Here is a 16,398-nt window from a genome sequence, read left to right as displayed (position 1 = left end):
CAGTAGTGTCTGGGTTCATCAAACATGACCAGATCAGCGGGATTGTCAAAATAGATTCCTCATATACAGCCATAATGTGTATTCACAAATCTAAAATACTATTGAAAATTATACAGAGTGACCTTCAGAAAGTGCAGGAATGGATTTCTCTAGTATTTACATTCAGCAGGCATGCCTTGCTATATGTGACACACAGTCCTGAGTATCCAAAGGAACTGTTCAGTGAGGCGCTGGGAAATCGAGTTGTTGAGAAATCAGCTCTTGCATGCTTCGGTTATTTTCAGATTTCCGAGACACTTCAATATATTTATGGGAAATTGGGACTTCAGATCTTTTATGAAACCATTCAGCCCTGCTGGTCTGAGCAGCAGCGCTCTGATGTAATGGCAGGCACTGCTCTCAGGAAGTGCCTGATGGTGGAACAAGTCAGACTGGTCCAAAGAGTGTTCCCAGGGTTGCTTCTGAAGTGCACTTGTGGTGAAATCTGTTTGCTGGTTTTGTTTTTGTTTCCCCTCAAATGTTCAATCTAAATGAGGTTTGTGTGTAAGAAAACATTTAAAAGAATTATTTTGGCTTCTACTCCATGATTTATTTCATATTTCTGATTAGTTCTGTGTTATGTGTTTGTACGTGCTATGTTTTATTAATCCATTAATACCACGGGACACTACTGGTATAATCTGACATAAAATGAAGCACTTCAGTAGTTGTGAATCACATGTTTTCCAGATTGAAGTCTAGAATTTCATCTTCTGTCACACTGGTTTGAAGCAGAGGCAAACTTCAGGTAGCTGGAAATTCCCTTAGAATGGAAATTCATTCCCAGCAGTTCTCTTGGGAGGGTGTCAGTGTGTGGCATTGGGACATCCTCCGTGTGTGTCTGCGGTAGGCATGAGAAATGCCACCAGAGAGACTCGAGTCTGTTTTGGATCCCTCCATCTGCTATCACCAGGACCTATTTCTGGCTTATTACTGCACAGCAATGAGTCAGAGAAGGAAGAGTGCCATTACCTTTCCTTACATCATCCTGATGTCCTCCCCAAGCATACTGACCCATCCCAACCCACCTGAACACGTGAGATCTGACAAATAGCGCCAGAGGTGATGCAGCTCTTGGGAAATCAGATCATGATAATGGGACGCATCTATCTGGGTTTCAGGGGAGGATTTGGTTCTCAGGCAGCACGTGGCTTCATCTGGGCTGGGCTGGTGTTGGAATGTCATTGTGGTGGGTGTGCTTTCTGCTTGGGGTTGCCTGAACATCCATGCAAGCCACAGGCTGGCAGCAGAGCTAGGGAGCTCATCACATCTATTGTGTATGCTGGGATGGCAGGGATGACTTCTTCACCAGAATGTCATGATCTCCTTCCTCTGGCCAGCTGGTTCGGTCCCTGGTTCTCCCAACACAAAGATATCAGCTTTTATCTTGTGGATTTTTCCTTTTTGCTTTTCTGCAAAGAAGACAGCAGGTGTGACAGGGCTGGAGCTGCCTTGTCGTGTACAAGCTTTTTTGGCCAGGAAATAAGAGCTAAATAAGCGTGAGCTCTTCAGTATCAGTAATAGACTGTCCTCTTCGTGCTGTTTTCTTGCTTTCCATTTGCAAGGCACGATGTGCTTTGTGGTGCTGTGTGGATGCGGATGAAGGCGATGCTGCTATTGACAGCGAAATAGCTGCAGCAACCTATTGAAAGTGATTGAGGTGGGGAGAAGCTTATTATTTTATGAGCTGATTAGCAGCAAATGTAGGAAGAGTCTCAGGAAAGAGGCCTTGGTATTTTGGTTGTGATGGTGCTCTCCCGTGGTGTCATCTCTTTTTGGATGAGTCGTGAATGCTGTGGAGCTGCTGCCTCCATCCCTCTGCTCATGGTGTATTCATGTCATGGGGTGGTCAGAAGGAAGGACAGGCAGGACAGGCAACACCGATGGGCACAGCAGCCGCACACTCAGCTCAACCCTGTGTTAGCCAGGGAGTCCCCATGGTAAAGGTTTTTACTGGAATTTTTGATAACGTTATGTTTCAGTCCCCTTGGAGGACTTCTTTTTAGATGTGATGAGGAAAGCATGACAAAAAACTCATCCAGTGATGAAAAGCCATAGAGCCAGGACATCCTGCTGGACAGAGAGCAAGCGAGGGAGAGAAATAGAAATACAGAATGAACTCTGTGAGAATGAAAAACAGAATCTGGATCCCCAAGCCCTGCTTATTGCCACATCTCTTCAGGTGGCAGAATCCCATAGGAGATTATGCTGTTGCAGGGAGAAACATGGGAACTTTCTGCTGTGTGGACAAGCCTGTTCTTGCATTCTGAGTAATGCGCATGGCTGTAGTGAATGATGCTGCTTAGTGCTGACTTGCTGTTAGAGAGGCTTGGTAGTGTGGCACATGGACTGTGATGGACGTGATGTTTTCTGCTGTTGCTGGTTGCTGCAGGCACGTTGGTGTCAGCATTGCTGTGAATATCTATATTGGCTTCAGGTCTTCACTATCGTTCCTTGAGTGCTTGCTTTCTTGCACAGGTTCAGATGCTCTGTTTCTCAGCCCTGCACAGGTTCCTTCTTTCTCTCCTCTCACCTGGGTGGAAGTTGCTGCAGGGGCTTTATTTTGGGCATGCAACAAGAATTAGATTTCCTGTATTTCATAGGAAAATACTCCACTTTTTAGAAGTTCGCTGCTTTTTAATGACAAAGTGCATTCTTACTCACTGGCTAAGGAGTGAGGTGGTTTGGGTGCGGAAAAAAATACTTCCCCTTTTGTACAGAGGTGCACGTTTGTTCATGTTGACCAAAGCTCAGTGTATGCAGGCATTTAATCTCCTGCACAGCTTTCCTTCTGTGAGCAATCCTTTCTAAACTGTTGAAATGAATGCTGTGAATGAAGCTGGCACCGCAGCTGGTCCCCAGTGGGTTTTCCTCTCTGACTGAATGTTTGCACCCCAAAGATTAGAACAAAAGACCCTTTGGGACACAGTTCCAGGATCAACTCATCTCTGAAAACAAACAAACAAACCCCACCGTACAGAGGTGCCACTTACAACAGGCTTTCTTCAAGCAGCTGTTCCTGCTCATTGGAATCATGGATAGACAAAGGAGTTTCATCTTCCTACCTCTTCTACAGATTTTACTACCTAATTTTCCCATTTTCTAAAGTTCTTTCCTACTGTTCTATGTGAGAACAATGGAAGGCCTTAACTGTGCAGACAGCTCCAAGCCACAGGGCACCCACCAGCCCACTGAAGCCATTGGATTTGGGATCAAAATTTGGAGCAGGAGTGGGCTCTAAAACACACGTGGTACCCAAAGTGTCATTTTATGTAGATAGGAATGAAATACGTTGTATAGTTTGGAGCTCATTGCCTTCAGCCTCAGAAATGTGCTGTAACCTGGACCCCTGGATCAGTGTGTGTGTGCCATGGTGGCCAGTGAGCACTTGAGATTCTTCTAGTAAGAAAGAAATATTTCTGAATTCTCCCTTTGTTGGTACAGACCTGGAAAAGAGGGAGGAATGTGGGATGCTGTGCTGGAACATCTTGTTGGCTGAGCCCTGCTGAGGTCGGGTACTCCCTGCAGCCAGCTGTGGTTTTGTGGCTGGCCAGGCGGAAAGGTGTGCAGCAGGATTAGTGCTTGTGGAGGGAGCTGCTGCCAGGCTGCTCCATCCTGATAGTGCTGCTGAGGTTAAAGGAGCTCTGCCTATCTGTGCTGAACACTGTGGAAAGAGCTGCTGAAGGAACAACTGGCGTTCTAGGTTCCTCTTACCGTTGACTCCTGATCGCTAATAGAAGAGGGAATTCCATACAGGTTTGGTTTTTTGTGTTCACTTTGTCTTCTTTATCTTTGTTTTCCTTGGAAGTGATCTTGAAAAGAGGCTTGAACTCTGGAAGCTTCTAGTTTGAGAGTTGTTTGAGTTGTAACTGGTGTAGACTTCCTTGGTCAGTTCTTTCCAATAGCTGACACGTAGAGGATGCACTGTCACTTTCCTGATTTTCCTTTAAAAATGCTATTTGAAGGCCACTGCTTTCAAGTTTCAACTCTGTACTGGTTTGTTTTTGTCTTTCACATTCTGTTTTCTTGGTTTTCTCTGTATTTGCATTCCACTGATGTCTCTGGCTGATGGTGTTGTCCTCTCTAACCGTTTTTGTCAGCCCATTTAGGGCTCCACTTGGTTGCAAAATCTATCTACACATATCTACACATTCTATTTCTTTATGGCATACTTACAATCTGCAGTTAATGACATCCCAAAAGTATGAGGGTAACTAACAGTTCTCAGCAGTTCCCATTATAGGGCATTTGCTTATATAGCATTTGCTCTTTCTTTAGACTCAAGTGGCTGTTGGCTCAAGGCATGTAATGGTCAGACCAGGGATCTTGCCTGATTGAGAGAAGTACTGCTGGAATGTGAAGCTTGGGACAGGAGTGGGGGCCCAGGGTGGGAGGAAGTTGTTTCTTAGCTTCACTTGGGCCAAAAAGACAAGAATTTCTTTCAGAGCAGAACATTTCTGGCTTCCTAGAGGAGGGTGGCTCAGTCTGGTGGCAGGAGCAAGTCACTGGAAGTCACTTGCCCAGTGGTTTGTGGGCTTCTGGCCTTGCTTGGGTTACTGTGCTTAGAAATACTTAGATATCTATCCTGACAAAGTTGTTAATGGACTTGAAGTTCCGGACAGAGCACTACAAATACCAGCTGTTGCAGTTCTTGAGAGTTTTACTGGCAGTGACGATGGTTCCAGCTGACACTCTGTACTTCAGCTGTGGCCACTTCTGTTCCTCCTCTTCTCCCTGCGGGCTGACAGGTTTTTCCCATGGGTACGATATTCAAAACTCGAATTAGCATCATCATGAGCACTTGCTTTGACAGGGATGTTTGTCCAGAAAACATTGCTGGAGTTTTTGTCACCCTCCAAGAAGGGTTATTTATTTTATTTTATTTTCAGAGAAAATGAGTGTGTTTTGGTGAGCGTATTTACTTTGTGCCTTTGTAATTATGTCCAAAAATGACCTTCATGTCCTATTGTGTCAAATTATTTTGGACCTTTTTATTATATTAAGATAGAGCAAGAGCTGTATTAAATGAAGTTCAATTCTATAATGTATTTAGGTAAAAGATCTATCTTGAATATATTTAAGTGGTAGCAAATTCATATTCTGAAGTGTAGACGTTCTGCACAAGATGGAAATCCTGTGATGGATAAATGCTGTGATCAACCCAGACCATGGCAGATGAATTCTGCTCTACTGCCAAGAGATCTGCTGGGGGAGCAATCAATTGTCATCTGTATATAAAAATAAGTAACGTGTAATACAGATGTAAAAGGAGCGTTACTGCATTTAGTCCCGAGAAATAGGTCCAGATTTGTGTCACTGTGAGATCAGTATCTGACCTTGGGATTAAACACAGGTTTGGTAACCACGCAACGTTTTTCCTTCTAGTATTCTTGACGTTATCAGTGAACTTTGTCAGGAAGTGAAATCCATTCTGCAGCGAATACTTATCTGAAAAGGTGTTGGAGAGTAAAATCGTTGAAGAATGCTTTAAATTGCTGGAAGCATGTGGCTTTTCTCTGGCGAAGAAACCGTACCCTTTTAATACAGACAGACAGGCTGTTCTTTAATTCTCACCGATTGTGTAAAGCGTTTTGATTTGCAAGTGAAACTTGCCCACTGGCAGGGACAAGATAGAGCTGGAAAAGCCAAAGGGCATCTCTACCCACTCAAATATTTCAAACTTATGTCACCTTGTTAAGGCATGCGTATTTACGTCACTGTGGATGCTTTTATATTTTTTGATACCGAGCCTTTTGACCTTTGGGAGTGCTGAACTGTTCCTTGGTTGGCTACGAACACTGGGAATTTCTGGCAGCTCTGCTTAATACGGACAAAAAACGGGTGATCCCTGGGAGCGATTGTTGCAACGTTCGTGCAGTTGCTGCGAGCAGCCCATGCGTGTATGTGCATGTCTGTCTGTGCTGTGCTTTGCTCTCTGTTCTAATATCACTCAAAGAGCTGAGGTGTGATGGAAGCACGTTGTGGCCATCTGGGGAGCAGCAGCACGAGGAAGGAGGCTGCGAATGGAAAAAAACAGTACGTCCCCAGTAAAATGTCAGCCCGTTTTTTTCCTCTGCTCACCAGTGATTAATGGAGAAAGTGAATGTCCTGCAGATATTAAAGAGCTGATCAAAACCTGATTGAAATCGGTGAGGTTTTTTCACAGTCTTTGGGCTGGACACCGTTTCAAGGAGGTTAATGTTTCGTACGGTTTTGGTTCAGCGTTTTATATTTGCAGCCAGGTCTTCATGTCATTGCTTTCTATGAAAATAAATTTGTTATAATGTAAAACTGAAGCTCAGAGCAGAGCTTCCCTCACTCCAATTAGGCTGGGGTTGGAGTTGGCCAAGGTCGTATAGTTCAGAAGAACAGGGTGAGCGCAACCTTGCTGCTTTTAGGGCACACATGGGTGACTTGCTCAGCTTTGGCTCAGTGATCTGAAACACTGACAGAAACTAATGATTCTATTTGTAACTTTTTTTATTGCAGGCTGCAAACAGTTACCTGAGGGATCAGTGGTTCCATTCTTTGCAGTGGAAGGTAAGTTCTACACTTTAAAGTTTTCCTTCTAAGTCTTTAAGAATACATTTTAACATTGCACTTTCCTTGTTTGCAAGAGCCGTGAGTGTTTCTTTCCCTCCATAAACCCTAAGTCAGAAAGTCTGAGTTTCACAGTTCTGGGATGAAGTGGACACATTCAGTTGTTACACAGCTTGATGTTATCAAGGTACGATCTCATAGATAGTGAGTAAATTCACATAGAAGCAGAATAGCAATTGAATGATTTTGGGTTTGCACTGTGAAATGTGACACGTTATGGAATGACTGCAGCCCTGGCATACGTTCGGGTCTCTTGGTATACTTGGATTTATTTTATGTTTTTTTGGTTCTTGTTTGTTTGTTTTAAGAAATTTTGGAGAAAGAGCGTCTCTTAGAGTTGCTTGTTGTAAGTAACATCAGTTACTTACTGTTATGCTGCAGTCTGTGTCCATGCTTCGGAATTATTTAGTTCTCAAGGCAGTTTCCATTGCAGAGCCCTTTCTTGTGCTCCACCAGAACAATGAGCTGCTTGCTCTGAGCAGGGGCAGCGGGTCACAGTGACAGTGTTGTGTCTCAAAGCAGAACATTCCTCATCACAAGCTGAAGCTGCTGACCTTTGGATGGAATCTGTATGGATGTGAGATGCAGCTGGAAATCAGCTGTGGCCAGATGCTGAACATGGCTGTCCTGTGGTGCGATGCCAAAGTGCAGCTCTGCAGCTCAGGCCTTCTTTCAGGGTTTCAGTGAAGTCAGCCAGGTTAGCTGTGCAGTTTATCAAAATTTCAGCCTGCTGACAGCAACCACATGTGAAAATAGAAGGAAGCCCCTCCCACCAAATCGGTTTTGCTGTGGGTGTTTCTGATACTCCCGCTGTTGGAAAATAGCTGGGTGACAAAAGTGCAGTGTTTGTGTGCTTTGCATAGCCATCGGTGTCTGTCAGAATTGTGTTCTGAGCGGGCCCAGGTTCTTATCAGCAGGAGCCAAGCGTCGACAACTCCTTTTCCAGACCACTGGCGAATTCTGCAACCTGTTTCCCCAGTTGCTGAAATGAGCACGGGACAGGGGTGCTGATAGCAGAAGGCTGCGCTGTAGTGTGGCACTGTATTTTGGCTTCTTGACAGTATCATTAACACGGTGCTCTTCTGGTCTTGCTTTCTTTGCAACTCCTGAGGATAACAAAGAGGCAGTGAAGCTTAAAGCATGCAGGCAGTATCTCCACTTGTTCCCTCCTCTTTCAACAGGCAGATGTGATCAGAAAAAGGCAGAATTTCTTATTCTACTTGGTCATCAAACAGGACGTGCGAGGCACTAATGTGCTGCCAGCACACACTGCCCTCTTACAACAAGGCAAAAATCAGGCTTGGAAGCACAGCACTGAAAAACACGAGGAGTGTAATGATGCAGCCTGAGCACCCCCTGCCCACTTCCCCCCTCAATGTAATGATGAAGAAAACGTCTGGGCAGTGACCTGGCTTGCTCACATGCCTCTTGGTTGTGAAGAGGGAGAGTTGCTCTGTGGGAGTTGTTTTTAAAGGAGTATTTCTTAAACTTTCCAATGCTTCTGACCAAGCCTCTAATTTTGGGAAACTCTGAGTGATTTGACTTGTTGCAAAGTAGATTTTATTTTTGCTTCCTTGCTTCCCTCCCCACCCCCAGTAAGTTCACTTCTGAAAAACAAGTGAAACATTATCTTGATTTGAAAGACCTTCCCTTTACCAAGAATAGCAAGTAGCTTTTTCCCATAAGAACAAGGACAGGGTTTAGTCACTGCTCAGGTACTTTACACTAACAAATTCCTCTTTGCTAGCACGGAGGTAGTTTTGATGGGTTTTGTTGCTTAGCAGTTGAGAGAAGGAACACCTGATAACGTTCTGCTCTGTACTTTGGAGGACACTGGGAGCCTTAAGTAAAACCACAGCAGAACTAAGAGGCACGACAAATGTTGTGCCTAGGGAGAGACCAGAGGAGTGCGGTTGCATGAGCTGCCCTTGAGAAGCTTGCTGCTTTGAGCCTGTGGCTGTAAGAGCCAGGTGCCCGTGGAATTTGCATGTTTTGATGATTAAGCAGGTAGTGAGGGAACCCACACAAAACTACGAAGCCTATTCTGCTGGAATGAGTCTATTTGCACAGAGCACCAGCTGGCACAGAGATCGCCGCAGCTGTATTATAATTGGGCGGTTGTGCTGATGAATGATATATTTGTCCAGTGGTCTTGCAAATAATAGGTCAAAGCATTTCTGCGGGGATGTAGAACACAGATGCAAAACGGTGCAGATAACTGTAGCGTGGTTACTTGGGGGAAAACAAATACTGAGCAGAGATGAGCTTGCTGTTGTTTGTATTCCTGGGGTGAAAGCATCCAGTGGGTCCGGCTGAGCCCAGCGTCGCTCCCTGCGCCCTGTGTAAACAAGGCTGGAAGAACCCACTTCATAGCTGGCAAACCCATATGCAGAGTTCCCAGCAGTGGGGACTAGTCTCAGGCATACCCCTCTGATCTCACAACAGGAATACTTGTGTTACAGCTGCAGGAGCAGACTGGCGTTCTGTCAATATCTTTCTGCCTCCTTTTCCTATGTGTCAAGGCTTTGGAGTTGGTTGTGGTTTGCATGTTGTCTGAGCTACCAGGAAAATGGCTGGGTCCAGTGAATAGCTGTATTGTTACACGTTTGGGGAAGCTCCTTATGTTCAAGCATTTTCTGGGTATCCTTCGGCCTCTTTTGAAGGTGCCAAGGTCTGTGAGGGCTTTCTTGTGGCAGTTGTAAGGATTGTGGGACGCTGTGGGATTTGCCAGCCTGCACTCTGGAAATCGTTTTCATTCCAGAAACAAACATTGAAGTAAAAATGAAGAACAATTTCTTTCTGCAGCTTAGGGAATAATAAAAGAGATGCTTCAGATAAACAGAACTAAAAGAAAACCCAACATGTAATTATCTGTGTTTTAGATCCAGTTCCAAGAGGTTTTATGTGTCATCCAGCTAACTAGCTGTCAAGATGCTTACACAGCTTTTTAGGTGTGACTCTCTTTGAATGGAGAGAATCTTGATGTCGGGGCAGTCTGTTCCTCATCAGCTCATTTTCTCTTTGGGTTTTTCATTTCAAACCCTCCCACTAAGAGCCATGCATAATTCCTTGTTTAATCTTGAGTATCAACAACTCCTAGAGGATTTTTGGCCACCTCAGCCTATTTTTAGAAGTACCGATTTCCTTCGGGTCATAGCTAAGCCAAACTGTCTTTGTCTTCCAGAGGATAAACAGAACACGTTAGCAACTGTCCAGATCCTGAAATACAAACAAATCATTAATCTGTTATGTCAGAAGTGTTCCTTTCAACCAGGGAGGTTGGTTTGAAACCATGATAAGTAATCTTTGGTACTTGGAAGCTGATAAGTCATAACAGTGTATCAATAAAGATAACAACATTTTCTGTGGATATACAACAGAGAGTAACACATGCAGTTCTCTGCCCCTTCTGGATCCAGGCTTAGGTATGGTGGCAACCAGCCATTGCTGTAGGGGATGACAATGGCCAAGCTTGGCTTTGCTGGGTGCTGTTGTAATTTCATGACGCACACAGATACCCGGTATGTACCCTGGTGTTTTCCCAGGCAGTATCCATCTAATTTGTCGGCCATTTATATTTTGCTTTCTTTGGGGTAGGGTCTGTTTCTATGTACTTGTTTAACGTGTAGCACACAGAAGTGCTGTCCCCTGAAGAAGCCATTGAGTGCTACTACAAGGTGCTTCAAGTACTGATCATGGAAAGATCCACCTTACTGTTTTAGTACCATGCTGCACTTGGGTTCTAAATGACAGTCTTGAGGTCTTCTCATGTTGGGTCTGGTCTTCTGGTAGGCAGCACAAGTCTAGATTTACATTTGTTGGAAGTGCACCTGCAGGTTCTTTTTAGCATGCTGGATAGTAAACTCTGAACACCACCTGCACTATGAAATGTGGGTTGCTGGTGTTTCCTAGTTAGCTGAATGATGCAGCAATGAAACACGTCAGTTGGAGGCCTTGGGGGAATGTCCCGAGCTGACACAAGACACAGAGCCTAGACCTGGGGCTGAAGTATGACTCAAGCTGGGAGCTCTGTGTGCCTGTGACCTGGATCTTCTAGAAGGGCTTGCCTATGTCTTCTTGTCTTTCCTACTGATGCTATTAACCAGTCCTCAGTTCTCCTGTTATGCTGCTTTGTCAGGCATTTTATCCATCTGTTATCAGGACAGTGAAAGTACACCAACTGCAAAATAGTTTAGGCTGGAAGGAACCACTGAACATCACCTGGTCCTCTCATCACCCACGTCCCATTTCATCCTTCCCATTGCAGGGTACGCTCTGGAGTCGTGTGAGGTTGCTCAGGGCACGGACAGCCCAGCTGTGAAGCTCTAGGCAGAACATGAGGTCCAGATGTGGTCTCAAGTGCTGAGCAGAGAGGAGCAGCTTCCTCCCAAAGCTGCCTTTGCTCGTGTAACCCACTGTGCCATCAGCAAGCACGTTCTCTTTGTTTTAAAATGACTTTTCTGCACAGACTCCATGTTTTGATTCCCAGGAATTAGGAACTGGAACAATGCTGTCATCTGGGATTTGCAAACATTTTGCATCGAATGCTAAAACAAGAATTATTGGCCCTCATTCAAAAACTTTAATTTTGATTTCATATTTCTCCGGCTCCCTTAGGTATTGTTTGATCTGTGTCTTCAGGAAATAGATACTTCAATGCACAAGCGGCCCTATTAATTGCAGAGGGATTGCTTGTCATGTAAAATCATACTTGACCTGTATAACGATACCCTCTCTGGTTTCTACTGTGCGCAGGTTATGAATTCCCTATCCATTAACACAGAATATTTTTATACAGTAGGTGATTTACTCAGCTATGTGTGAGTATCAGTGTCTGTATCTAACAGGGAAAGTTCAGAGGGGGTATTTTTTCTGTGCTTTAAACCTACAGAAAATGAAGAGAAACTGTTCTTGAAAGTGTGGTAAAGCTTTCCTTGTGTAGAAGCACCTTTATGGTTTTGTCACCATGGTAATGATTAAAAATAGGGCTGATACAGGAGTGGGGCTTATATAGAATTTAAATTATGACATTAAAGAAATTTATAGCCTTAAATCTCAGTAAATCATGCCTTAAAACTATGAGATCAGGAAAAAAAATCACATCAGTTATGGCTAAAAATGCCCACATCTGTCATTCGTATTTAATCACCTGATTTACGATCTGAGAGAGGAAGCCTTGATACACTGCAGCAACTCAGTAGCTCTGTGCTGTACTTCATACTGAAAATATTATTCATCAGCACGCTCTCGGAGCAGTGGCTGCTGCACTTTAGACCCTCTCTGTGGTGGTTGCACAGCACACACAACTCCCGTTGTCTCGACCATAACTTTGCTTTCTTTAACCGAAAACCCCGAGTTTTTTTAGTAGAGCACGAAATTTCACATTTTCTGTTATTGGGAGGTGAAACAATAAATCATTCTTATACAATTAGGGTGATGAATGCTTCTCCCTCCGCTCTTCTATATCTGCGTATGATTCAATGACAAATTGGTGGGAACCCAAGCTGTGGAATTCAGTTTTGCCTCTGAAAGCCTCAGGGCACTAGAGAGATGAAAGCAGGCCACAGGTGTGTGCTGGTGGTTTTATGCTTCCTGTGGAAAGGCGGCGTGAAGGGCCATCATACCTACAGCCTTTTGTTTACGGCGTGGTTGGGGTTTGCTGTTAGGTGCTCTCTGCCACTGCTTTTGGCTGAAGGCATTTGCATGAGTGCACGAAGCTCGTTGGCTCTCTCCCTTTCCAGTGTAGGTTTGGCCAGTTTCAGGCTGTGTGTTATCAGGTGTCACTCGAATAAATCTTGGCCTGGCTTCTCATTGCTGAGATCTTGCTTTGCTAGAGGTGCTGTCAGCAGCTGAAGAGCATCACTCTCACTTTGGGATGTGAGAATTATAGAATCATCAAGGTTGGAAAAAACCGGTAAGATCACTTAGAACAGCCATCAACCCATCCCCACCATGCCTACTAGCCATGTCTCTCAGTGCCATATCCACCCAGACTGTTTTTGGAGGAGGCAGAGCTCAGGGCAGCTCATCAGCTAGCAGTGAAATTCAAGTAGAAGCTAGATAGTTATTTTCTGTCTTGCTTTAGCAAAGTCAGGATCAGCTCTTAATTTTCACCTCCAGACTTGGATGTTATCCCATTCAAACTAATATTAGGTCTGAAGATAGAAGGGTGTCAAAAACAGCTGAATAAACAGGCCAGGTTGTTATTGTGTACTTAGGTCTCAGCTCTGAAGAGGAGTAAATACAATTGTTGCTTCTCAGGAATGCTGAACTACCGGCCATGGGGATTCTCATTTTTGTCCTGACAAGTCACTCTTCCGCATTATTGCAGGGCTGCCCATACGGCTGATTCTTTGCAGTTCAAGATTTCCAGGTCAGCGTGACCACTAGTTTCACTGAATCACAGCTTCTCTTCTAGAGTTGCCATAATGCAGTGCTGCACCAAAATTAATCTCTTGCTCAGGTTCCTAACTGCAGAGGAAAGGTAAAGATCGGGTGTTTAGCAGGTCTCTTACAAACACAGCACTGGCAGTCTCTCCCAGGAGTGTAATTAGCCTGCTCACACGATGCACTGGGTGTGAAAGCCTGACTCTGGGAGCTGGCATGCACTAAGTGCCTTGTTAAGCTGCTGTATTGGGACCCAGTTCTGCATTATTGATGTTTTGAGGGCTCTTGCCAATTACTTCATGGGTATCTGGAGAAGACTTAAAGGAGCCTGAAGCAGCAAAGGAGATCTAGGTGTTGTTTCAGATTTCGCTTTCCTGCCTTGCATATTAGTTTCTTGTTTGTGTATCTGTTGCATACGCATATGTCTCTTTACTGTAGTATTTGATATGGGAAGCTTCCATTATTAGGCTGTGGCTGAGTAGGTGCATTAAAGTCAGTGGGTGGTTGTCTGACTTGTTTGCATCAGCTCCACTCTGAGGTGGTGGCACCCCACAATCTGGAGTCCCTTGTGAGGATGCTGGCCTTGGGGTCACACATGCTAATCACACACTACAGGTCTTGGTTGGGTCTTGAACATCACACAGTGTTTGTACTAAGTAGAATTAAGAATGCAAATAGCAGATCTGGTGGCACTTTAGTAAGCTGAAGGACTGCAGTAGATTTGGTGCTTTGTGCTGATTTGGTGCAGTGAGATGGGATATGAAAATGTGGAATGAGATGCTGGGAGTGTCTCAGATGAAGGTGCTGCTCTGAAACCTGGTATTTCCCTGTGAGAAAATGGGAAATTCAAAGCTCTGAAGCCTGGGGATCTGAAGCCAGAAATACCCTGTTTTTTTTCAAGGTCCTTTTAAGATGCTTGCAAGCATCAAATCAGTATCCAGTATCTGTGCTCTCCCTAAGGCTCTGCAGCAGCTCTCTGACACAAACACGCTCCTCGAGCCGTGCACATCTCTCTTGCTGACGACATTGATGATGCAGGTGCACATGAGAGAGAAGCCAATCTTAAAGCCATTTATGGTGCTGGAGTGCTAGAAACTCAGCAAAATAATGCATTTGCCAAGGAGGAGAGAGTGAAAAAGGTGGGTAAGCGTCCATTTGGAAGGCTTTGCTGACTGGCGAGCGGGGAGGAGGGCAGGAAAAGGTGAGGGTGCCCACTTCTAGCAACAGAAAGTAATAACGAAAGGGGATGACGTGGCTTTTTAATCTGGTTTGCAGGAATTTGTAGAAATAATTTCTCTGTATGCTCCTTGGTGCTACCACAGCTTACCAGCATTTCCCAGACAGCAGAACTGGGATTCTCTCCCAGAGCTGATCTTTTGTTAAGAGTTCCTACCACATGTAGCACTAGCGGCTGCTTAATCCTAATTTGAGGTGGTTTCTCAGGTGGCAAGTTCCCCTGATCAGAGTCCCTTGACGCCCAAAAGGACTGGCATACAGTCTGCAGCAGTACAGTAAGGCAGTGCCGTGCTTCCCCAGTGACAAACGTCACTCGTGTTGCGTGGGGTGGGAAGGGTGCTGGTCAGTGGGGTGGTTCTGCACAGCAGGTATGTGCCTGGCTGTTCTCCACGGTGGCCTTGTGCACAGCTTTTTCTCTGGCAGACCTGGTCAAAGTGCAACGATAAGATTGTGCATGTTGGTTTTTTTCCTACGCACTATCTCTTCTCTGCAGTGGCAAAGTCGTTTATTCCCACCGCAGCCTGGGTGCTGGTGGATGTCAAGGACCAGGCTCCACAGACACAGCCATCATGAGTGGAATATAAAGCGCACAAATAGGTATTAGAAACCTGGAGCGGTTCTGTTTGGTGTCATGGATGTTCTGTAACACAGCTGGTTGCGTTAGGTCTGTGCACAGCAAGTGCTGCACCTGCGTAGCAGTCTTAATGTCACAGTGCTTTGTGACTTCTGCTTTCTTGGATTCGTGCTAAGCTCCACAGTCAGGCAATGCCTGCCATAGTTGAATGCTATTTGTTTTCCACACGCACTGCATTGCAGTTAGTCCACTGCAGGTTTGGGGAGGTGTGTGTGGTACACACATAGTCCTGCTTTTCATCCAATAGTTTATTTTATTCTTTTTTTTTTTTTTTTTTTTTTTTTTGGTGGAATGTGGCTTTGCTGACTGCAGTGTGTGCTGCAGAATCTCAACTGCAGAAACATGTCAGACTTACCCCCCTCTGCAAGTTGTGGGTTGTGCCCACAGCGATCCCGATGCCCAGACAGGGTACAAACCAAGCAGTTACTGCTCTGGAAAAAAAAAAGGGCCAAAAATGCCGCAGCAGGCAGCAGTGGGGTCCTGCAAAAGAGGAGATATCTGTGCCTCAGTGCAACTGAACCTTCCCCCTGCTGATGAGTCAGAGGCTGTCGGAGAGCTGCAGATGAAGCAGGTGTCTGGCTCCTGCCCTGTGCGACTCCTGCAGCCTCTGCCTGGGGGATTTTCTCACTCTTTCTCCATAGGAGTTTAAAGCAGCCCAGGAGTAGTTTGTGAACCCCACCAGCCTGCAGCAGAGCAGAGCTCTCCAGTACAGGAGGGACAGCGGTAGCGGTCAGTTATAATGAAGTTTTTCATCCTGCCCAGGACTAGGAAGAAAGAAACCATGTCACTTAAGCTTAAAGACTAAAGAACGACCGCTATAAACCTCACATATTAAAACATTTATTCTTTTGGGGAGATGTTGCATGGGATTTGCAACCCAAGATCACAGCACTGTCTCTGCTGATGTTTTTTTGCAAGGGAGGAGCGGCTTCTGCTTCTGCTAGAAACCTATCTGCAGTCATAGTGAAATTCTGCATAGCCAAAGCAACATTAAAAACAAACCGTAGCTTGGCTCCAGTATGAAAAATACAGAACAGCAGTTGCTGTGTGCAGGATGAAAGCTGATGTTTTGCCAACCTGAAGTGTAAAGCTGATGCTGGAACCGCGGCCTGAAGAATGGGAGTGTTTGCCAAAAGGAAATGGAAGCAGGGATGGAGGGTTTCGGGGAATGCATCAAAGTGGGCCCTGCCAGAAGTGTCTCCCATGTGGACAGGTCTGCTTTACAAGAGTAACTGCATTAGCCCATGCAAAGTGCAGCTGGAGCTGCATTTGGCGTTTTGCATTTTCTAGCTGGGGAACAGCATCTGAAATACACAGCTACAGGACCTGCTTTGGGATCTGCCAGCTGTGTTCCTGCGTCTTTGTGACAAAATGCTGCAGGCCGGGATTTGAGAGAAAGGCAAGAGACCAATAAAAGCAAAGCCCAGGTCCTGTGCTTGCTTGCTGGCGGGAAGCTCAGCACTGGCACGCTCTTCCTTCCCCATGTGGGGCTCGAAGGAAGT

General features: G+C 45.2%; 1 protein-coding gene across 1 annotated transcript in view; it reads left to right on the top strand.

The window, feature by feature from the left end:
- CMIP (c-Maf inducing protein) overlaps nucleotides 1-16,398 on the top strand; it is a 121,261-nt gene that overhangs the window by 67,792 nt on the left and 37,071 nt on the right. Inside the window, exon 3 of the mRNA XM_072346480.1 lies at nucleotides 6,529-6,579. Coding sequence (XP_072202581.1) covers nucleotides 6,529-6,579 — 51 coding nt within the window. The remainder of the gene's footprint in view (nucleotides 1-6,528; nucleotides 6,580-16,398) is intronic.

Source organism: Excalfactoria chinensis, chromosome 11 (assembly GCF_039878825.1).
Source record: "Excalfactoria chinensis isolate bCotChi1 chromosome 11, bCotChi1.hap2, whole genome shotgun sequence".
In the NCBI taxonomy this organism is placed as follows: domain Eukaryota; kingdom Metazoa; phylum Chordata; class Aves; order Galliformes; family Phasianidae; genus Excalfactoria; species Excalfactoria chinensis.
The sequence above is the reverse complement of the archived record's forward strand: the minus strand, read 5'-3'. Positions and strand labels throughout refer to the sequence as shown.